At 40.6% G+C, this 24,260-nt stretch overlaps 2 protein-coding genes across 5 annotated transcripts in view; one reads left to right on the plus strand and one right to left on the minus strand.

Annotated features, from left to right (window-relative positions):
- Positions 1-214: 214 nt before the first annotated feature.
- mpv17l.S (MPV17 mitochondrial membrane protein-like S homeolog) lies at positions 215-20,714 on the minus strand. 3 transcript variants are annotated; one of them, NM_001094005.1, is given in 5 exon segments: positions 215-1,125; positions 2,841-2,870; positions 3,240-3,310; positions 7,044-7,653; positions 11,953-12,046. In NM_001094005.1, coding segments are annotated over 4 exon segments (612 nt in total). In that variant the 5' UTR covers positions 7,351-7,653; positions 11,953-12,046; the 3' UTR covers positions 215-921.
- LOC443585 (myosin-10) overlaps positions 12,323-24,260 on the plus strand; it is a 158,418-nt gene continuing 146,480 nt past the window's right edge. Inside the window, exon 1 of one of the 2 annotated variants that reach the window (XM_041571535.1) lies at positions 12,323-12,456. The gene's annotated coding sequence lies outside the window, so the exon portion shown is untranslated. The remainder of the gene's footprint in view (positions 12,457-24,260) is intronic. The other variant, XM_041571536.1, reaches the window with a different exon arrangement.

A 24,260-nucleotide genomic window follows, 5' to 3' on the forward strand; every position in this document is an offset into this window, starting at 1 on the left:
ACAGCTGCCTGGTCGATTCAAGAACAGCACTCAATAGTAAAACGCCAAGTCCGACTGCGACACATTCAGTTACATTGAGTAGGAGAAACAACAGCCTGCCAGAAAGCAGTTCCATCCTAAAGTGCTGGCTCTTTCTGAAAGCACATGACCAGGCAAAATGACCAGAGATGGCGCCTACATACCAATATTACAACTAAAAAAAAACACTTGCTGGTTCAGGAATAAATTTTTTTATTGTAGAGTGATTTATTTGCAGTGTAAACAGTGTAATTTAGAAATAAAAACGACATCATAAAAATTATGACAGAATCCCTTTAAGGGCCTTATTTATCAAAATCCGAATTTTTCTGACTATTTAAATAAACAAATACGACCAAACTAGAATGCAAGATGTGACCTTATTTATTTAAAAAAAAGATGCAACCGATAAACTCGATAAAACCGAATCTTTTGATTTTTTGGAGTTTTTTTTTCCAGAATCACTCGATTTTTTCAGGCTTTATTCCGGAAAACCCAAATTTTTCCGTAATTTTGCCTGAAAAGTCATAAATAGATGGATTTTCAGGCTAATTTTAGCACAGACCACAGAAACTTCCAAATAGCATAGGGACCTCTCCCATTGACTTATATACAACCTCGGCAGGTCTGAGATCCTGGATTTCCGGATTCGGTATTTTTCCATCCTCGCGGTAAAATTAATCTTGAAACATTTTAGTTTTGTTTTCCCACTAAAAATTCCCTTTTATTGTAAAAAGAAACTTGAATTTTTCAAGTTTTTGTCATTCGGACTTTAATAAATAACCCCCTTTAACGGAGACTATTCTTCTTGGTAGAAGTACTAAGGATTTAAATATATCCCACAAACAAATATCCAGAAGGATTAGTTTATTTCAAGTAATATGCTAAAGAACTGTATTATTATTATTTATCAGCTGGTTTGTTGTCATCCTGGTCCTGTGGGAAAGCCATTTTACCGCGTATGTTGGGTACGGCATGGAGGAGCCTCGTAGTCACTTCATTTATGTCTCGGTTCCGGATGTAGCAGAGGAATGTGGTCCACAAAAAGGCACATACTCCAATATAGGCAGTTCGGACAAACGGGGGAATCACGCTGAAGTTAATGGTCTGCAATAATAAATACATTTTTGTGATGATTTAAAGGGGGGGATCACCAAACTATGCACAGTATCTAGGGCCCGTAGCGATTTCTACATTATGTAGTGTATGACGATGTTTAGGCTACACGCACAAGTCTAGTGTAAAATACATTATCAGATAAACCACTGCAGAGAAAAGACTGTCAGCTCTGCTTGGGGCAGATTTTGGACAAAAAGAGCCAGTGGAAAAGTATCAGCAGGTGACATTCGCTTTGGCTGTATGAAAATGGAGTACAAAGACCTGAGTGAACGCAAAACCATTAGAGCTGAATTATGACAGCCCTGATAGGCTTTGGGATGGTCCTTAGTAACATTCAAGAGCCTCAGAACATTGCAACACCGGCTAAGGCTCCCAGAACTTGAGTCTGGAGGCACCTTGTCTGGCCTGGACTCCTGGTAAATTGGATCAGAATTGTGCAGCTCTTAAAATCTGCAGTGGAGTTGTCCTAATTGCACTTAAATAATTCTGTGGGTTGCAGAGTCGATATCAGACCACTGTAGTCAGAATGGTTTGCTATAAAGAGAGTAAAGGTGGCCATACATGGGCCGATAAAAGCTGCCGACAGACCGTGTCGGCAGCTTATTGGCCCGTGTATGGGGCCCCCCGACGGCTTCACCGATCGAGATCTGGCCGAAAGTCGGACAGATCTCGATCGGATGGGACAAAAAATCCCGTCGGATCGCGGCGGCATCTATTCGTTGATGCGGTCCCGCGATCCGACCGCCCGTTAGGCATCGTTAGGATCCGATCGTTGGGCCCTAGGGCCCACGATCGGATCAGCCCGATATTGCCCACCTCAAGGTGGGCATATCGGAGGGAGATCCGCTCGTTTGGCGACATCGCCAAACGAGCGGATCTCTCCATGTATGGCCACCTTAAGCCTGTGGCAGATCTACTGATTCATTAGGGAAATGTAGGTGCTTAGAGAAGAACTAAACCTTAAAAATGGATAGGGCTAAAAATGCCATATTTTATATACTGAACTTATTGCACCAGCCTAAAGTTTCAGCTTGTCAATAGCAGCAATGATCCAGGATTTCAAACTTGTCACAGAGGGTCACCATCTTGGAAAGTGTCTGTGACACTCACATGCTCAGTGGGCTCTGAGCAGCTGTTGAGAAGCTAAGCTTAGGGGTCGTCACTAATTATCAAGCAGAAAATTAGGTTGGTCTGTAATATAAGCTGATTATTAAATTCTGATGCTAATTGCACTGGTTTCTGTGCTCCCATGTAGTAATTATCTGTATTAATTACTAATCAGCCTTATATTGTGACATTTCTATTCTATGTGTACTGTATATTGTGAGTGGGTCCCTAAGCTCATTAAGTGACAGCAGCACAGAGCATGTGCAGTGAATCAGCAGAAAAGAAGATGGTGAGCTACTGGGGCATCTTTGGAGACACAGATCTTTACTGCTAAAGGGCTGGGGTTGCCCAAAACATAATGTACAACATTACTAGCTACTTCTTTAGTTAAGCTTTAGTTCTCCTCTAACATTTTGAACAGACAACACAATAGACTAGAAAAGTGACTATAACTTTACATCATGATTTCTATCTCAAAGCAATTATAATAACCCTGTTTGTATTCAGATATTCTAGCTTTAAAGGATGTGGCCCATTAAAATGTCTCACTTTATAAGCATCCCTTAATGTATACAGACGGGCCCGAAATGTCTTACCTGAAATACTGTCCAGCACATTACTCCTGTCTGTGGAAAAAAAAGGGAAATATTTAATTTTTTTACTCCACCTTGATTGGTTTCCCAATAGACTCATAACAAAGCTAATTATGAGAGGCAATGGTCTTGGTTATCTTTGGTGATTATATGAAAACACAAGCTAAATACATGTACATCACATTGCAGAAGTGGATATATAGTGGAATATAGAGATTTCTCTATACACAGGGCAAGCAATGTAGCTTGTGTTTGTTGTTACTTATTGTACATGTTCAGTAGGAAGTTCTTGAGCTCCATAACTATATGTAATGTGTCTACTGTATATGTAATGTGTCTACTGTATATGTAATGCTAATCATGCTCCTGTCTGGTCAGGACTGAGTTTAAGCTTCACTTTACCTTATAAGTTGGCCAGAATTTCTCTTTCAGGTTCTTAAAGACGTCTCTTTCTCCATCCAGAAGACTCAAGCCTACAAATTTAGGAGGCAAATTTAAAAGCCATCAGACTACACTAGACATTGAGCATCAAAACACATTAGGGGGTACTCCAGAGTCAGAGGGGGGCCTGAAAGTGATATCTGTGGGCAGTAAAGGGGTAGGACTTTCAGGGGGCAGCTGGGTGGAGTTTAAAGGAGAACCAAACCCTAGCAGCTAGGCTGGGGTGGATCTGGGAGGGGGTCTATGTAGGGTAGGGTTTTTTTTTCATTAAAGGACCAGTTACATTAAAAAAAAGGAAAAAATGGAAATGGAAAAAAACACCAAGACACATTTAACTTTAAATCTGGAAAGTCTTTATTAAGAAATAACTTACCGAATCTCCGCTTGCGCTCCTTTTCAGAAAAGGGTGACGATCCATTGTGTGGTGCTCGATTTCTCCTCCCTGGCTATCTCCTATAAGGAAGGCAGGGAGGAGAAATCGAGCACCGCACGATGGATTATCGCCCTGTTGCCTTTTCTGAAGAGGAAGTGGAGATTTGGTAAGTTATTTCTTAATAAAGCCTAGCTGCTACCCCTGGTAAATGCCCCTAACTCTTTACTTACCCCTAGGTGTAGATTCAGGGCATCAGAGTTCACGGGTGTCATCTTCCGGCACTTATGTGACTTTCTGCGCTTGCACAGCTGTCACGAAACAGAAGATTGCTCTAACAGCGCATGTGTCGATACACTGCTCTCGTTCCGAAGAGAAGAAGGTGGTGCCCGTGAACTCCGATGCCCTGAATCTGCACCGAGGGGTAAGTAAAGAGTTAGGGGCATTTACCAGGGGTAGCAGCTAGGCTCGGGGGAGCTGAGAGTGGCGTCTATGTAGGGTTGGGGGGTAGGATTTTTTTAAATTAAGGGTTTAGTTCTCCTTTTAAACTCCACCCAGCTGCCCCCTGAAAGTCCTTCAGGGTTGAATTCTCCTTTAAGCATAATAAGCTTTTTGAAAAGTAAAGACAATTTCAAGTAACTCTGCAATATACATCAATTAAAAATATGCAGACTTTTCATGATTTAATGGTTTCTGACAGTTCCCTAAGCCTAGCCCCCTGCTCTCCTGCTGATCTGTCTGACTACTTTGCTGAGCTGGCTGACTACTTTGACCGGCGCATGCGCAGTAGGAGCATTTCACCGGTACGAATGTACTGCGCATGCGCCAAAAGTCCTGAAGTGAAATCAGAAAACTTCGTGACTTTTGGTGCATGCGCAGTAGATCCGTACCGGCGAAATGCTCCTACTGCGCATGCTCCAAAACGCCGGTCAAAGCAGGAAGAAGATCGCGTGGAAGAAGATGGCATCTGCGAACTCCGTGGACTGGACCTGCGCAGAAGGGTGAGTAACAAGTTAGGGGCATTTGCCCAGCGGGACAGGTAGGCCAGGGGGGAGGAGGGAGGGGAAGCAACACAGGGGAGGGTTTTTGCGCACACTGGGTTTCCTTCTCCTTTAAACAGCTGGATTTCAGCATAGAAAATTGAAGAAACGGGTAACTGTGATGGATATATCAGGGTTTCTGTTAAGGATGCACCGAATCCACTATTTTGGATTCGGCCAAACCCCTTTGCGAAAAATTCAGCCGAATACCGAACCGAATCCTAATTTGCATATGCATATTAGGAGTGGGAAGGGGAAAACATTTTTTACTTCCTTGTTTTGTGACCAAAAGTCATGCGATTTCCCTCCCCGTACCTAATTTACATATGCAAATTAGGGTTTGGATTCGGTTCGACCAGGCAGAAGGATTCAGCGGAATCCTGCTGAAAAAGTCCCAAATCCCGAATTCACTGCATCCCTAGTTTCTGTGTTATGTGGGCCTCTTTATCAAATTTTGGTTTGGAAGCTGGAGTTCCCCCTTAAGTCAGACATGTAATTTAATGTCCTACAATTCCACCAGAACATCACCGTGGCTTCACTTGCAGAAACAATTAACTGTATATTCTATGTGCCAAACATCTTGCTGCTGCTCCCATTCATTTCCTTATTCCGCTGTTTTATAACTTTCTTGGCTCTGCAGTTGCTGTGACTCATGACATTCACGGAAGTTAAAGGAGCTGCATTCATTGGTGAAGTCTCTTCCTTGCCCAAATGCAAATGCTTGTATAGTATTAAAGGAGAAGGAAAGTTAAAATCACTGCTGGGTGCCAAATGTTAGTGATTATAATCACTTACCTGATACGGCCCCCCCAGTGCATCTGTTAGGAGAAAACTACACCGGGCTGGGGTTATTTCAGTAACTTTCCATCTCCTTTAATTAGGAAATATCGGACCTAGAGATTTGCAAATATTTTTAAATGCCAAATCAGGGTTTTTACAACCAGTGAACAAAGGAAGTGCTAGTATCAGGTGCAACTGGGAGCGGCACCACAGGTATAATATGAAGGTAGCATTTGTCTTCTCTATATGGAAATAGAAGTCAGCAGAAGAAGCTCAGTCAGAATGTGAAATATGACGTTAATGACAGTTGCTAGTGCTGCAAGGAGCAGTGGCGTAACGGGGGAGCAGGGGGTGCGATTGGGCCAGGGCCCGCACCCCCTCAGGGCCCCCCCGGCAGCTCGCGCACCACTGATTTCGCCGGTTCCGGGCATACGTAGGTGGGCGGGGGGGGGGCCTGGCTGCGTGTCCCGCGCCAGGGCCTGCCCCCCTTTAATTACGTTGCTGGCAAGGAGTGTATCCCTGGTTCAAAATTGGACTAAAGAAGCTCCTTGGATGAGTAGTGAAATATTGTCAAGATAACCCAGCAAGTCAGTTGCTTAAAGGAACAGTAACACCAAAAAATGAAAGTGTTTAAAAGTAATAAAAATATAATGCAGTCTTGCACTGCACTGGTAAAACTGGTGTGTTTGCTTCAGAAAACTACTATTGTTTATATAAACAAGCTGCTTTGTAGCAATGGGGGCAGCCATTCAAAGTAGAATAGGTTCAGGTAACACAGCAGATAAGCTCTGTAGAACATAATGGTGTTGCCTGGTATCCACTATTTCACCTATGCCATAGAGCTTTTTTTCAATTTCTGCCATGGCTACACAGTAGCTTGTTTATATAAACTATAGTAGTGTTTCTGAAGCAAACACACAGTTTTACCAGTGCAGGGCAACAACACTACATGATATTTAATTACTTTAAAACACTTTCATTTTTTTTGGAGTTACTGTCCCTTTAAAGGAACAGTAAGACCAAAAAAATTAAAGTGGTTTAAAATAATGAAAATATAATGTACTGTTGCCCTGCACGAGTAAAACGGGAGTGTTTGCTTCAGAAACACTACTATAGTTTATATAAACAAGCTGCTGTGTAGCCATGGGGGGCAGCAAATCAATCACAGGATACACAGTAGATAACCAATAAGCTCTGAAGAATCGCATTGTATACTACAGAGCTTATTTGTTATCTGTCGTGTATCCTGTGCCTTTTCTCCTTTTTCAGCTTTGAATAGCTGCCACAGCAGCTTGTTGTTGTTATTTAAACTATTGTTTCTGAAGCCAATACACCAGTTTTAACAGTGCAGGGCAACAGTACATTATATTGTCTTTACTTGAAAACACTTTTTTTTTTTGTGTTACTGTTCCTTTAGGATATTCTAAAGGAATAACAGTACATTATATTGTCATTACTGTTCCAGGGCAACAGTACATTATATTGTCAATACTTTAAAACACTTTCTTTTTTGTTGTTACTGTTCCTTTAGGATATTCTAAGTAAAGAAAAATGCTTAGAGAATTCAATAAATACCTGTATAGAAAGCACTGATTGTGATTGGTGCAGCCATCAGCTGATCACACGCCACCTTCCTGATGACATTTAGTGGAGCTGAGCCTGGAAACGTCCTCTCTATAAATCTCAACCAGAAGAAGTTGAAATTGGCATGGAAGCAGAACCCCACAAGTCCCACTTTTGCAGTCTGTTTAAAATCGATGGGCTCCGTTGGGCTTTTGGACAGTTTCTGCTGCACAATGTCGGCCGAGGCGAAAAGGGAGCCATAAATGGTGACGTTGGTCAGCCACGGGTGTCTCTTAGTGAACTGTATGAGAATGCGCATTTTGTATATTCAAGTATAAAAACCTTACATCTGCTAGAAATCACAACAAACGGGAACACAACATTCCACACAATGACATCCAACAATAAGAGGCAGGTGCTAAATCAACATTGGCAAACAATATACAAGACACCCTATTTCCTCCGGAGTAATACGATTAGTTTTGGCTCAGATTGTTGTGCCACTGGAATTCAAGTTGTGAACAATCCCCTAGGATTAGCCGGGCCGGATAACGCACAAATAGCGTGAAAGAACCGGTCCTGCTCCACCGTTCCTTCTCTTCCAAAATCTGAAGATTCCCACCTACAACAGATACAGAAACAAATAAGGGAATTAGGGAACATTTCTAGGTAGTTTTCAACATTATGGAACCAATAAGGGGCAGATTTATCAAGGGTCGAGTTAAAAATGGTAAAAACTGACGAGGGAGTTAATCAAATTCAATTTGAGTTTTTTAAAATTAATTTTTCCAGATTTACTATACTCTAGCCCTTTAAGAACTCGAATTCGACTATTCGCCAACTATATTCTGCCAAATTGCTGTTTAAGTCAAGGGAGGCTTCTAGAGATCAATTTGGAGTTGTTTGCAGCCTTCCTAACCGAGTTTTTAAATCAAGTTCAATTCTAATTGGATTCGAGTTTTAGGTCGATTCTAATTATCCGACTATTAAAAATTAGATTTTATTAATAAATTTCGATTGGCCAAATTTCTAGTTCATGGGAGTTTTAAAAAAACTTGCATGAATTCGAAATTCGACACTTGATAAATGTGCCTCTAAATGCTGGCCATGAAGCACAACACTAAATTTGGAATTGTTCTGGCCCACCATTCACTGTTTTGTGCTGGGCAATCCCACAAAAGGCCAAAATCCAACTTTAAAATAAAAAACTGCATTAATAATTATTTCAGAACTCAACAATTTCAAACCAATAGTTGTTCTGCAAATGGAAAAATCATGTAATACACATTAAATGTGAAATATGCAACAAGCACTTGGCCAAGCGCCCTAGGCAACATGTCCGACCTCCTTACCCCAATCGTGTGTGTGAGCATGTGCAAATGAGTGCACGGCCACGCTGAAGACAGGGGACATGTGGTGTTATGGGGACAAGGGTCCAGACAAGGATTAGCAGCGAAATTCCTAATTTCGCCATGTGTGAATTTTTTCGCAAAACTGTGGCGAAAATTCACAAGGAAAACTTTGCAGAGAAAAAACGCCCATTGACTTTAATGCATTTGGACAAAAAATGTTGCCATTTGAAAAAAAACTCCCTTTGATTTTTAGGGCAGAGACACACGGTCAGATTCGGGGGGAGATTAGTCACCCGGCGACAAATCTCTTCTTCGGGGCAACTTATCTCCCCAAACTGCCTTCCAGCCAGCTAGAATGTAAATCGCCAGCGGGGTGGCATTCGGATTGCTTCATTTTCCGAAGACGCCCGAAGTTGCCTCACGAGGTGATCCGTATGCCATCCCATCAGTGATTCACATTCTTGCCGGTGGGAAGGCATTTCGGGGAGATTTGCTGCCTGATAGGGTTGCCACCTTTTCTGGAAAAAAATACCGGCCTTCCTATTAGGGATGCACCGAATCCACAACTTTGGATTCGGCCGAACCCCTGAATGTTTTGCGAAAGATTCGACCGAATACCGAAACAAATCCTAATTTGCATATACAGATTAGCGTTGGGAAGTTTTGTGACAAAAAGTCACAAGATTTCCCTCCCCGCCCCTAATTCGCACATGCAAATTAGGATTTGGTTCGGCCAGGCAGAAGGATTCGGCCGAATCCAAATCCTGCTGAAATTCGGCCGAATTCCGAACCGAATCATGGATTCGGTGCATCCCTACTTCCTATATATTTATCTTTTTCCCCTATTAATAACATTGGGATCAACTATCATTTTTACTGGCCAGGCCGGTAAAATACCGGCCAGGTGGCAACCCTACCGCCTGAAGAAGAGGAGATTTGTCGTTGGGCGACTAATCTCCCCGGAATCTGCACCTGTGTCACAGCCCTTACCGGGGTGGCCAACTTGCACTTACATTTGGCAGGAATTAAGTACTGGGCTCCCATTGAGAGCACTGCATTCTGCTCCCAGGCAATGTGTACAGGCAACACCCCACAATAATTGGGATGCAAATTCTTTGTGAATTGGCCCTGGTGCATTTGTAACTTTATTTTTAGTAAAAGAGCCTTGTGGTATCTTTATGACCAGTATGGGGTGTGTTAAGAGGGCGTTTAAAGAACCTGAAATACCCTATGAAACAGCGGCAAATACTTTTTACTCACCAGATACCAGAGATCTCCACTGCACTCGTGCACACAAGGTTATCTAGTACAACTGGTACTGAGTGATTACAAACAATGAAGCAATACAGTTTATATAAGTATGGAGACTAGAGAGGGCTGGGTGGAACATGTGGAGACAAGCAGAGGCTCAGCACTACACATTACAGCACATACATAATCTGCTCATTAACACATGCTGTTTATACATTGCTTGTTCATGCATTTAATAATGTGTGCCTCTCAAGAATGGGCTGGGATTCAATATAGGCCCTGGCATTTCAAATACACAGAGGCCCAAACAACCCCCCAGCAGCCCAATAAATAGCCACTGTCTATAGCAGTGATCCCCATCCAGTGGCTCTCAAGTAAAGGTAGCCAGACACCGAGAGATCCGCTTGTTTGGCGATGTCACCAAACAAGCGGATCTCTCCCCGATATGCCCACCTTGAGGTAGGCGATAACGGTCAGATCTGATCGTGGGTCCTAGGGCCCAACGATTGGATCATAAAGATGGGTAAACGGGCAGCCGGATCGCGGCACCGCATCAACGAACAGATGCAGTCACTGCCCTGTAGAGCTTACACAAGTATAAATACAACTGCCAGTAGCATCGCTCACAACCACAGGAGGGTCACATGCTTGATGTCCTTGATCTAAATATATCTCTCATGGATTGTATCGCATTCTTAGCGCTGGTAAACATAACAGACCTGCAGCTTTAACACAGACAGAGCAGATGGTGACCACTTTTTCGGCATCATGACAGCTGGACAGAGATGCTGCCTTTTATCCCCCACTGGATTTAAGTAATAATGTCTAGAATTTTGTTGGTCAGTTTCTGACCACCATGTAGTCAAAGAAGTTGTCAGGAGAAAGAAAGAGGCTTCTTCGATCAGTGGCGAAAAAAAAACTGTGAGGGCCCTGCTGCCGAATAAAAAAATGGAGGGGCCCAGTGCAAATTACCTTTCCCACTCTGCTGGAGGGGGAATTTTAATACTATAGAGGAAGCTGACCCCACTTCCAGGCCCCCAGTATAGATAACACACCACTGGCTCTGATGTTCTACTGCTTAGGAAAGATTTGAGAGAGGTTTCTAATTTTTTCCTAATCAGAGTAGCCTCTCTCTTTCTCCTGAAAATTTCCTTATTTTAAAGGTTTACTTATCCTTTAAGTCAACTGAGGTTTCAGGTGATTGGCAGTGCCCCCCCCCCCAGAAGAGGTGGGAATAGACTGAATATGTTAAAAAAAGAAGATGTTTTGGATCAATAAATTGGACACATTATGGGCCAGAAGTGTGAATAGGGAATACACACCTATTATATTTGTGTAATGGGGTTTTCCCTTCTCTGTTTTTTGTCATTCTATACCCTTAAGCATTTATTTGCACAGGTATGGGACCTGTTAACCAGAATGCTAGGAACCTGGGGTTTTCCGGATAACAGATCTTTCCCTAATTTGGATCTTCATACCTTAAAGGGGTTGTCCACCTTCCAAACATTTTTTCATTTGGTGATCAGGGCCCCCCATACATTTTTTTTAACAAAATAATTGGTGGTCAGGGCCCTCCCATACTTAAAAAAATTTTTTGATGCCAGGGCCCCCCATAAATGTATTTAAAAAAAACAAAAAAACATTGCCGCCAGGCCCCCCCCTTACAAGTTAAGAAGAAACATTCTGGCCCCAGAGTATTAAAACAATACATTGGTGGCCAGGGGTTTAATAAAATATCATAAGTCACAGAGGAGGTCCATGACCATATAAAAGCACGAGGCCAAAGGTCATGGAACTCCGAGGTTACGTCTAATATCCTCATATTTACCAGCAAGGGGTATTTATTTATTATAATACACACGTTTCAGGAGTCATGTGACAAAAATGACATCACTACTCCGCGTCTATAACTGATGACATCACTAGTCAGCATTTATAAGAATATAATTTACAGGATATTCATGGCTCTTGTGTATTATATATGTGTATAGTTAGATATCTATACCAGTGACGATTCCAACCTGGTTCTGGGGGTTTTTTAAGGTCTTATGTTGGACCCCACATCCACAGCCACCGCTCTATCTGCCAGGAACATAGAGAGGCAGAGTGGGCGTGTCTATACTAGCAACAAGGGCGGAGCTTCTCATTCCCAGGACACCTGTTGTTCCAGCCCAGCGCATGCGGGTCGCGGGAGTAGCCCGGAGCTATTAACATGGAACCATACGCTTTTACAGAGCGGTAGGGGTTTAAACACACACACAAGACTTGTTAGCTATTTGTAGTAATCCCCTCTTTGATGATGTACCTTCTCCACCTACCTGAGCTCTTCGGCCTCACTACAGACCGGCCGCAACCGTGCTCAGCCCTTCTGTCCCCTCGCTGCGCAGCCTTCTCTCCCGTGCCGCAATCTCCAGTCGCCGTATTGGAGCTCTGCTATTGGTTGGTTGAAACGCTTATCTCTTGCTGCGGACGCGTTTCTTTTATCTCATTGGTTCTCTCCTGAATGGGGGGCAGGCCGCGGCGGCTGAGCTATGGTCGCATAGTGACAGGCGCCGGTGACTTGTCTCCTTCTCTGTCTCCACAAGGGGCCGCGGTGGCCTGAGGGTGTCGTGCTGGTCGCTCACTCCCCCTCCTTCCCTGCCTTCTCCTCTCCCATTCCCCACACGGAATAACAGCCCAGAGCGGGATCCGCAGCAGCAGCAGCAGCACATTATCTCTTAGCGACTCACACCCTCTCAATTATTGATGCTATTGCGGGCAAAGTTCCTCCTACACTGTTCCGTGGCGCCGTTCTGTGCACCGAGAAGCAGCAGCAGCAGCAGGTAATCATTCTATTCATCTCTAGCCCTGTCCTGTTTCTGGCCCTCCTTTTGTCATTCCTTTACAGCTCTCTCACTATCAGGCCTTGGGAGTTGTAGTTCTACCCCTGGCTGCTGCTCGGGCATGCCTGCTAGGCTCTGGTGCAATTCACACGAATATACATCCTTATAAAGGCTTCTTAGTGACGTCACAGCTTATAATTGCTGATGTCATTTGTGTACTGAAACTTGTCTACTAGAAAATATTAAAAAAGAGGTGAATATTAGAAAGCACCTTGGCCTGGGGTTCCATGACCTGTGTACAAACCTTTGGCTGATCTCTTCTAGTATATATATATATATATATATATATTTTATAGGGGGTACCATATTCCTATGTATTAAATAATGGTCTGACATGCTCTGTACCACTCTGTGGGTGAAATCAGCAGCATTCATATTTATCTGCAAGTAGCATGTGAGCCGTCGCTGCTGCTGGATTCCTTCCAAAGGCATCTGCTACAAAAATGCTGATTTATTTGTATCTGTATTCTGCCCCGGCTTCCCTAGGTTGGAAACTAGGTATAGTATATAGAGGTCCCGAGCATTCTGGATAAAAGGGTCCCTTACCAGTATATCTCTCTATCTATCTATCTATCTATCTATCTATCTATCTATATATATATATATATATATATATATATATATATATATATATATATACTGGTATGGGACCTGTTATCCAGAATGCACGGGACTTGGGGTTTTGCGGATAGAGGCTCTTTCTGTAATTTGGACCTTCATACCTTAAGTCTATTAGAAAATCAATTAAACATTAAATAAACCAAATAGTCTGGTTTTGTTTCCAATAAGGATTAATTATATCTTAGTTTGGATCAATTACAAGCTACTGTTTTATTATTACAGAGAAAAAGGAGATCACTTTACAAAAAAAAAAAATTATTTGGTTATAATGGAGTCTATGGGAGACAGCCATCGCGTAATTCTGAGCTTTCTGGATAACAGCTTTTTGGATAACGGATCTCACACCTGTATGTGTATATGCACTCACTTACTGGAGAAAAAGCCTGGCTGCAGAAAAGTCATATAGAATATCATGTAAAGCAAGGCACTCACAGGACTTAAAATATGGTGAAGAAAAGATAACGTTTATTTATTATTCCAACGTTTTGGACAATGGTCTCAAGGAAGACCGAAACATTGGAATAATAAATAAACGTTATCTTTTCTTCACCATATTTTAAGTCCTGTGAGTGCCTTGCTTTACATGAAATTATATATATATATAGTCCAGCAGTGAAAGGAAGCACTCACGGCATAAAGGTTTTTGGAAAGTCCTTTACTGAATCATATAAACATCTACACATTTCAGTACCTCAAGGGACTGTCATCAGGATGAGCTGAAGACGGCCCTAGTAAAGGAGCTAAAACGTTGAAATAAATCACTTATAAAGTTACTGGAGTCCGGTTGTATATAAAATATGTCTGAAAGGCAGCCAACTCACCCCAAAACTCCCCAAAAGGCAAAGAAGGCCCGGATGCTGTTGCAAAAATTACTGTCTGTATGAAGGACACAGAACACTCATGGGATTCTATTTATGTGCAAAATATTATATATATATATATATATATATATATATATATATATATATATATATATATATATATATATATATATATATATATATATATATATATATATATATATATATATATATATATATATATATATATATATATAGAATTCTTTTTATATTGTGCTGTGCTACTTGTTTTATAGGTTTCTGTACTGCAGCTCTCCACAGCTCTAACTGCCAGCCAGGCCTTCTTATATTTGCCAGTCATATTGAAATGCCAGGATTCCAAAAACAGGTCACAGTTACAGCAACTGCTGCTGAATGACTGAGCCCCCCCCCCCGTGGGAAAATGGAAGTACCCGCAACTGTCAAAAGATATATATTTCATTCCAAACTAGGTTCATTAGTCGGTACCCGCTCTCCAGGCCAATGTCTTTTATAGTATTTAAAGTTTCTTAGTAGATACTCAACTTGAAGGCAAAGCTGGAGTATTACAAAGTGTAAATTGTATTATAAACCAGCAAATAAAAAAATCCCTAAAAAATAAAAATTTATGTTTTTTTGGAGTAATTTAAATACAGTGTAATATTCTGTTGCTCTGTTCTGGTTAAAACTGGTGTGTTTGCTTCAGAAAGACTACTGTATTTTATATCAATAAACTGCTGTATAGCCATGGGGGCAGCCATTCAAGCTGAAATAGGGCTAAATGGCGCAGGTTTGATAGCAGACAACAGAAATCCTCTGTAGAACACAAAGGGTGAATATTCGTCCGCAAAGCATCCGCCACACTTCACGCCACTTCATCAGGCATAAATTCGTTACCACTACGCTAATTCACTAAAAGTTTTGTCTCTGTAATCGAACACTGGTGAAATTCGTTAGCATTAATTTGTCAGCGCAAGCATTTCATAGCAATCACTTCTGCCTAGCGAAACTTTGTTAGTACTCTTATGCTTAGATCAATTTGAATAGAGCGGGTACATATAGGTCGTATAGATGTCTCTATTAGAGATGTTGGTGCAAATGCTTAAAGGGATCCTGTCATCGGAAAACATGTTTTTTTCAAAATGCATCAGTTAATAGTGCTACTCCAGCAGAATTCTGCACTGAAATCCATTTCTCAAAAGAGCAAACAGATTTTTTTATATTCAATTTTGAAATCTGACATGTGGCTAGACATTTTGTCAATTTCCCAGCTGCCCCTGGTCATGTGACTTGTGCCAGCACTTTAGGAGAGAAATGCTTTCTGGCAGGCTCAATGTAACTGAATGTGTCTCAGTGAGACATGGGTTTTTACTATTGAGTGTTGTTCTTAGATCTACCAGGGAACTGTTATCTTGTGTTAGGGAGCTGTTATCTGGTTACCTTCCCATTGTTCTGTTGTTTAGCTGCTGGGGGGGGGGAAAGGGAGGGGGTGATATCACTCCAACTTGCAGTACAGCAGTAAAGAGTGACTGCAGTTTATCAGAGCACAAATCACATGACTGGGGGCAGCTGTTTGCTCTTTTGAGAAATGGATTTCATTGCAGAATTCTGCTGGAGCAGCACTATTAACTGATGCTTTTTGAAAAAAACATTTTTCCCATGACAGTATCCCTTTAAAACAAAAATCTTTGATAGTTAGAAATTTAAAAGGCAATCCGGCTTTAAAATAGGAAAAAACGCCAGCGTATGACATTCCGGCATACAGGATATGATGTCACTGACATAAGACTGAGGATGATGTAGCTTCATCTTATCAGTTCGCCAGCGAAAGCGGTAACGTCCTGTAAAATTCGCATGGAATACTTTCAGTATCACGGGGCTGGGGGTGGCTTAGGATGGGATGTGTACTTTTCCGATCAGTTTGGCGACACGAAGCTTGCTGAAGGTAGTCCCGGAGTGTCTTCAACTGCGCATGCACCAGCAAGCTTCGTGTCACCAAACTGATCGAAAAAGAACACGAAGATTCTGAAGATGGCGACTGCTAGTTCCGCTGCGCATTTCTGCTTGTATAGTTCATCTTTACTATGAGAGGCACTGTTCATTGAAATAGACTCTGCGGGGAGGGAGCAGAAAGGGGCTCATTTTATGGCTGTGGAAGGGACTTTTGTCAGGGGGGGGGTTAGGTCTCCTTTAAAGGAAAACTATACCCCCAAAATGAATACTTAAGCAACAGATAGTTTATATCAAATTGAATGACATATTAAAGATTCTTACCAAACTGGAATATATATTTACATAAATATTGCCCTTTTACATCTCTTGCCTTGAACCACCATTTCGTGACTCTATCTGTGCTGCCTCAGAGATCACCTGACCAGAAATACTACAACACTAACTGTAACAGGAAGAAGTGAGGAAGCAAAAGGTAGAACTCTGTCTGTTAATTGGCTCATGTGACCTTACATGTGGTTTGTATGTGTGCACAGTGAATCTTACGATCTCAGGGGACGGCCCTTATTTTTTAAAATGGCAATTTTCTATTTATGATTACCCAATGGCAAATACTACTAGAAAAGTATATTATTGTGATAATGGTTCATTTACATGAAGCAGGGTTTTACACATGAGCTGTTTTACTCAGTATCTTTTAATAGAGACCTACATTGTTTGGGGGGTATAGTTTTCCTTTAAGCTTTTAACACAAATATAGGTCAGTATACTCTGATAAAGTAGCTCAGGAGAGAGGGCAGGCCATTTCCTTTTTCATGATATTCCCAAAATATTATTTGTACGAACCAGCATTATTTTATGAGACCTAGATACTGCTTTGTTTTTGGGTATCTATAAATACTGTTAGCAGAGAACTAGAATGCAGTGCATCATGCATTCTTTATGTGGCCCAGTTGAGAGATTTTGCCAGGTATGATATATTTTGTCAGTTGTTCTCCTCTCACACACATACATACACACACACACACACACACAAGGGGCGACTCTCTTATTCTTTTTTGTGTAAAATAATATCCCCGCTATCTGCCTTTTGTAAGACATTATTATCTTGCAAGCATTTCTTCTTCAAAGAAAATAAACCAAACTTTCATAGTCTTTTATCCTATTTTATTTGTTCCATTTCTTTTAGTAGATTAGTTGCTTGTCTGTGCACACTGTCTGGGTGATTAATATCCAACTTTAGGATAAAAAACTGCGCTGCATACTAAAGATGTGGCCTTACTGTTGACTTAATGACCTACGAATGGGCAAAATTATGTATTTGTTCCTCAATTCCCTTTTAATACAAGAGAGCCATGTATTAGCTGTAGCTGACTGACACTGCTTAGAGTTGCAAAGCTTTTTATCCCCAATAACCCTCAATCCATTTTAAAGGAACAGTAACATCAGAAAATTAAAGTGTTTTAAAGGAATGATAATATAATGAACTGCTGCTCCACACTGGCATGCGCCCCTTTTGTGACGTCATCAGCGGGGCGTGTCTATAAAAGGAGCCCGGAAGTCGTGCACGGGTGGAGGGAGGGCTGGCTGACCCACACATCACTAGTGTGTTTTGTTTAGGAACACAACTATAGAATATATAAACAGGCTCCTGTGTAGCCACAGAGGCAGCCATTCAAGCAGAGGATACGCAGTAGATAACAGTTACGCTATGTAGCATCCCATTGTATACTACAGAACTTATCTGTTATTGGCTGTGTATCTTCCTCCTTTTTTTTCAGCTTGAATTGCTGCCCTCATGGCTACACTACAGCTTGTTTATATAAACTATAGTAGTCTTTCTGAAGCAAGCACACCAGTTGTACCCAGTGCACGACAACAGTACATTATATTTTTATTACTGAATTGGTCTTACTGTTCCTTTAATTAAGGAGGCTGCAAAACCATTAATTTAGAGGCCCATTTAGTTAAACTACATTTTTTGTCAGTTTTTAATAGAATCAAAATCGACCCAACTTCCATCCAGGAATTTATCTAATTCAGTTATCTAAAATTCTGGTTGAAAAAAGTCTGTGCGGGAAAAGTCTAGACATAATTGATCAACAATTCAAATCGTACGACTTTTTTGTATTTGACTTTTTCGAATTGTCATCCGAAAACCTAATTGTGACCAGAAGGGGTGATGTTCTATTAAAACAAATCTATTATTCAGAGAATGAATGTTCTGTGCACCGAATCCACTATTTTGGATTTGCCCGAACCTCCGAATCCTTTGCCAAAGATTCAGCCGAATACCGAACCGAATCAGAATCCAAATTTGCATATGCAAATTAGGGGTGGGAAGGGGAAAAATGTTTTTACTTCCTTGTTTTGTGACAAAAAAAGATTTCCCTCCCCGCCCCTAATTTGCATACGCAAATTAGGATTCGGATACGGTTTGGCTGGGCAGAAGGAATCAGCCCTAATCAGAATCCTGCTGAAAAAGGCCGAATCCCAAACCAAATACTGGATTCAGTGCATCCATATTAGCAAGCTCTACTATTGTTTGGATAAAAAACAGCTGAAAGGTTAAGTAAACTGTTATGGCAAACAGTACGATTAAAGGAGAAGGAAAGGTTAAAACTAAGTAAGCCTTATCAGAAAGGCCCATCTAAATATACCAGTAAACCCCCAAAGTAATGTTGCTCCGAGTCCCCTGTCAAAAGAAATACTGCATTTCTTTCCTTCTATTGTGTACACATGGGCTTCTGTATCAGACTTCCTGCCTTCAGCTTAAACCTCATTGCCCTGGGCAAGAGCATGCTCAGTCTGCTCCTCTCCCCCCACCCCTCCCTTCTCTACTGTAATCTGAGCCCAGAGCAGGGAGAGACTCAGGCAGGAAGTGATGTCACACCACATTAATACTGCAGCTCCTATTCTAAACAAACAGAGAGTTTCTAGAGCTTTTTACTCAGGTATGGTAAAACATTCTAAAGAATAAATATAGCATTCTCGTTTGTACTATTGCAGCTAATCTATTGGCAATAAAATGCCTCTGTAGCTTTCCTTCTCCTTTAAAATTATTGCCCAAGAATACAGTATGTGCCCATTGTCTTACATTCATTTTTTTTACAGACCTAGTGATTCCAAAGAGTGAAAGGAAACCATGATATACAGGCGGGTTAGTTTGCTCCAGATACACACTAGTGTGGGTGAATGTGATAGGGACCTTAGGTGCTAAGCATGATTGGGGTAAGGACTGATGTAAATTATGTATAATCACTGTAAATTACTTTGTAGCATGTTTGCACTACAGGTATAGGACCTGTTATCCAGAATGCATGGGACCTGGGGTTTTCCGTATAACGGATCTTTCCGTAATTTGGATCTTCATACCTAAATTCTACTAGAAAATCATTTAAACATTAAATAAATCCAATACACTGGTTTTGCTTCCAATAAGGACTAATTATATCTTAGCTTGGATCAAGTACAAGGTGCTGTTTTATTACTACAGAAAAAAAGGAAATCATTTTTAAAAATTATTTGGATAAAATTAAGTCTATGGGAGACAGCCCTTCCGTAATTCAGAGCTTTATCGATAATTGGTTTCTGGATAACCGATCCCATACCTGTATATAAATTATGGATAAAAAAAATAATAGTCTATGTTTCAGGGATCAGTCCCCCCCCCTGTAGGCTCACAGTGTAATGCAACACCTCCCTCGCCTCGTTCCATTGTAAAGTGATGGATTCTGGGACTTGAAGTCCACTTCTAGAGAATCTGTGCACCAGCCACAATGGAATCTAGAGGGACTTCAAGTCCCAGAATCCATCACTTCGCAATGGAACAATGTAAGGGAGGAGTTGCATTACACTGTGAGTCTAATTTGTGGAGTCAGGCATGAATGTGTAAGAAAAATATACATGTTTTTGAAAATAATAAGCAACAAGCAAAGCAAATGTGCACGGTATAACACACATTTGTAAGTCAGTAACATATTATTAACAAAACTTATGTAGCAGATAGGGTTGCCACCTTTTCTGGAAAAAATATTGGCCTTCCTATATATATATATATATATATATATATATATATATATATATATATATATATATATATATATATATATATATATATATATATTTTTTTTTCCCCCCCCCCCAATTAATAAAATACCGACTAGGTGGCAACCCTAGTAGTTAAAAGGTTTTGTTTACCTTTAAATTAACTTTAAGTATGATGTAGAGAGTGATATTATGAGACAATTTGCAATTGGTTTTCATCTTTTGTTATTTGTGGTTTTTAAGTTATTTTGCTTTTTATTCAGCAGCTCTCTAGTTTGCAGTTTCTGCCATCTGGTTGTCCAAATGACCCTAGCAACTATGCATTGATTTAAATAAGAGACTGGAATGTGAATAGGAGAGGTCTGAATAGGAAGATACAGTAAGCAATCAAAAGTAGCAATAACGATAAATGTGTAGCCTTACAGAGCTTATAGATGGGGTCAGTGACTCCCATTTGCAGACTTGAAATGGTCAGAAGAAGAAGAAGGCAAATAATTCAAAAATGCTAAAAAGTAAATGTCAACTGTGAACCACCCCTTTAACCTTCTTTCTTGCTTACCTGTGAAAGTAGAGAATCTCTGATTCCAGTCTTTGATTTCTTTTCCCTTTAGTTTCTTGGGCAGGGATCTGCTTTGGTCTGAGTGGCCTCTGTTGTTGTTTGTGTCTCTGTCCTTCCTTGTTCTGGTTATCTCTTCCTTTTCTCCACACCTCCTAGTTACCCCTATTAGCAGAAAGGATTGGAAGCCTGTTAGTTAATCTATTGGCAATTCCAGATCTTTCTAGACAGAACAAACAACTCTGCCCTCATTCCTAATCTTATTGTTTTGTGGTATCAAAGGCTTGGACACTTTTTCATTATTTAAGTAACTCAAGGTTAGTTTCATTGTTTGGAATAGCTGAAATAAGCGACCCCTGCAGAACCAGAATAACTGCATTGGCTTCAGCCAGGTTAAAAACATTAGGGTCAGAGCCAGAAATGCTGCATAAAGATTTTAGAAATACCTTACCCCTAAGGGCAGTGTTCTTAAATGGTGTTCTGGAGCTGCAGTGAATCTGCTTTGTACTCTCTATGGCTCTCTGTAATAGTGGGAAGCAGAATAAGTTGTCCCTGGCCCTGTATTATTGTGTAAAAAATCAAAATACTAGCGTGACTTCGATCTGCAGCTTTGTTGCACCTGAATAGCTGAATTTCACAAGGGAACTCTCCGGGGGGGGGGGGGGATCATTATTGGCTGCTGGGGTCAGTGACCCCCATTTAGAATCTTGAAAGAGTCAGAAGAGTCAGAAAAAAAACCCTATAACTAATTCAAAATTAAGGACAGGTAAACAACTAGTACAGGTATAGGATCCCTTATCCGGAAACCCGATATCCAGAAAGCTCCGAATTACGGAAAGGCTGTCTCCCATAGACTCCATTTTATCCAAATAATCCAAATTTTTAAAAATGATTTCCTTTTTCTCTGTAATAATAAAACAATAGCTTGTACTTGATCCCAACAAAGATATAATTAATCCTTATTGGAAGCAAAACCAGCCTATTGGGTTTATTTAATGTTTAAATGTATTTCTAGTAGACTTAAGGCATGAAAACCCAAATTACGGAAAGATCCTTTATCCGGAAAACCCCAGGTCCCGAGCATTCTGGATAACAGGTCCCATACCTGTATTGAAAATATCAGTGAAAAACAGGCAGTGGTTTGAGTGACAGACTGGAAGATGAATAGGATTGACCTGAATAGAAATATAAATAGTAAAAAGTGACAATGACAAAAATTATAGTAGTAGGCTGCTAGGACCCTCCATTTGAAAGCTGAAAGAAGAAAAAGGAAGAACAGAAACAAGTAAAAAAAATAATTGTTGTTATAAATGTTGCTAAGAACAGGCAATTAAATAACACTATAAGTTAACTTAGAGGTGAACCACCTTTACAATTTGGAGTTGCAGACTCGTTCCTCATGCACCATCTAGTGGCAACAAGAAGTGTAGTACCTTTGAATTACAGCAATGAGAAACAATATACTTTGCATTACCCCATGCATCTTGATATGCAAGGTAGGTAATATGCCAAATTTATAATTAGATGTTATCTTTAGTTTTACTCATCTATAACTATTAGTGCAACTTTATTGCTGGCACACCTAAAACCTATCTTTTTACAAAGCTGTTAGTATTGTAGTTTATGTGTTTACGTATAATTAATAATGCCATCAAAGGTTGTCTTCTACTTAATGGAAATGTAATGAAATGTAAAATATACAGTTTACATATAAGTATGGCGTAGTTTCCCTTTAAATAAACAGTACGGAAACAGCTACTATGAAATAATACAACATTAAAGGAACAGTAACACCAATAAATAAGTGTTGTAACATAATGAAACTATAATGTACTGTTGCCCTGCACTGTTACAACTGGTGTGTTTGCTTCAGAAACACAACTATAGTTTTACATAAACAAGCAGCTGTGTAGTCATGGAGGCAGCCATTCAAAGCTGAAAAAGGAGTAAAGGCACAGGATACCCAGCAGATAACTGATAAGGTCTGTAGCATACAATAGGATTCTTCAGAACTATCTGTTATCTACTATGTCTCCCTTGCATGAATGGCTGCCTCCATGGCTACAACAGCTCATTTATATAAATTACAGTTGTTTTTGTGAAGCAAACACACCAGTTTTGTCAATGCAGGCCACCTTTAAAACACACACTTTAAAACACAATAATTTTTTTTGTTATTGTTCCTTTAAGTCAAAGGCAACTGGACATTTAGGGGCCGATTCATCAAGGGTCGAATATCGAGGGTTAATTAACCCTTGATATTCGACTAGGAATTGAAATCCTTCTACTTCGAATATCGAAGTCGAAGGATTTAGCGCAAATGCTACGATCGAACGATCGAAGGATTATTCCTTCGATCGAACGATTATTCCTTCGATCGAACGATTAAATCCTTCGAATCGAACGATTCGAAGGATTTTAATCCAACGATCGAAGGAATATCCTTCGATCAAAAAAACTTAGGCAAGCCTATGGGGACCTTCCCCATAGGCTAACATTGACTTCGGTAGCTTTTATCTGCCGAACTAGGGGGTCGAAGTTTTTTTTAAAGAGACAGTACTTCGACTATCGAATGGTCGAATAGTCGAACGATTTTTAGTTCGAATCCTTCGAGTCGTAGTCGAAGTAGCCCATTCGATGGTCGAAGTAGCCCAAAAAACACTTTGAAATTCGAAGTTTTTTTACTTTGAATCCTTCACTCGAGCTTGATGAATCGGCCCCTTAGAGTTTTTCTTGAAAACGTTTCACCGCTCATCCAGTTCAGCTGAAGTGGTAGGGAATTCCTCGGCATTTAAACCCTCGAGGGTAGTAAAATCAGAGCCATCCAATCACAATGTTTCCATTGAACTTCAGTAAGGTGTTGGTTGAAACATAGTGGCTGGAAGTTCATCAAAATAGAAGTTGGTGCACCCTAAAGACCCAACACCAAAGTACATGAAGTGTAATGTGGTCTATGCTGTCGAGTGTAGTGATGAGTGCTCAGATCTATACAATGGGGAGACAAAACTAGGGATGCACTATTTTGGATTGAGCCGAACCCCCAAATCCTTCACGAAAGATTCGGCCAAATACCGAACCAAATCCTAATTTGCATATGCAAATTAGGGATGGGTAGGGGAAAACATTTTTACTTCCTTGCTTTATGACAAAAAGTCACGTGATTTCCCTCCCCTCCCTAATTTGCATATGTTTGGGGATTTCCATGAGGCCTAAACAGGTGGTTTTACAGGACCCAAAGATGAAAGTGGTAGGTGAAGAGGTGTCTTGTTGGCAGAGCTGGGACAGGTTAATGGGGAGCTATAGTGAAAATGAAAATTTAATATAAGCTGCATCATACTGTAATAAGAAACTTTCTAAATACAATCAATTAAATATTCGGTACTGTTTCTGAAATAATCAAGTTTATCTTCACTATTCCTCTCTCAGGGGGGCTTTCTTTCCTAGCAGATGTATTAGAGCTCACTCAAATAACTGATTCCAGTACTAACAAAATAACTGCCTTTTGCACAAATTCTGCATGTAGAGAGACATGATGTCTGGTGATTTTAATAGAGTGAGCTCTAATACATCTTCTAGGCTAAAGGAGCCCCCCAATAAGATATATTGGATCTAACTGTCAATGATTATCTGACACCCAACTGCTGAATGAAGACAGAATGAAGAGAAACAGATGCTGAGAGAGGAATAGTAAAGATAAACTTGATTATTTTAGAAACAGTACAGAATATTTAATTGATTATATTTAGAAAACT

The sequence above is a fragment of the Xenopus laevis genome, chromosome 7S (assembly GCF_017654675.1).
Source record: "Xenopus laevis strain J_2021 chromosome 7S, Xenopus_laevis_v10.1, whole genome shotgun sequence".
Lineage (NCBI taxonomy): Eukaryota > Metazoa > Chordata > Amphibia > Anura > Pipidae > Xenopus > Xenopus laevis.

Coding starts and splice junctions, on each gene's coding strand:
- mpv17l.S (XM_018226970.2), bottom strand. CDS start 7,350: ATGCGCATTCTCATACAGTTCACTAAGAGACACCCGTGGCTGACCAAC. Junction 3,311..7,043: donor AATCAGTGCTTTCTATACAG/GTATTTATTGAA, acceptor CTAAATTTGTAG/GCTTGAGTCTTCTGGATGGA. Junction 2,871..3,239: donor AATTCTGGCCAACTTATAAG/GTAAAGTGAAGC, acceptor TTTTTTCCACAG/ACAGGAGTAATGTGCTGGAC.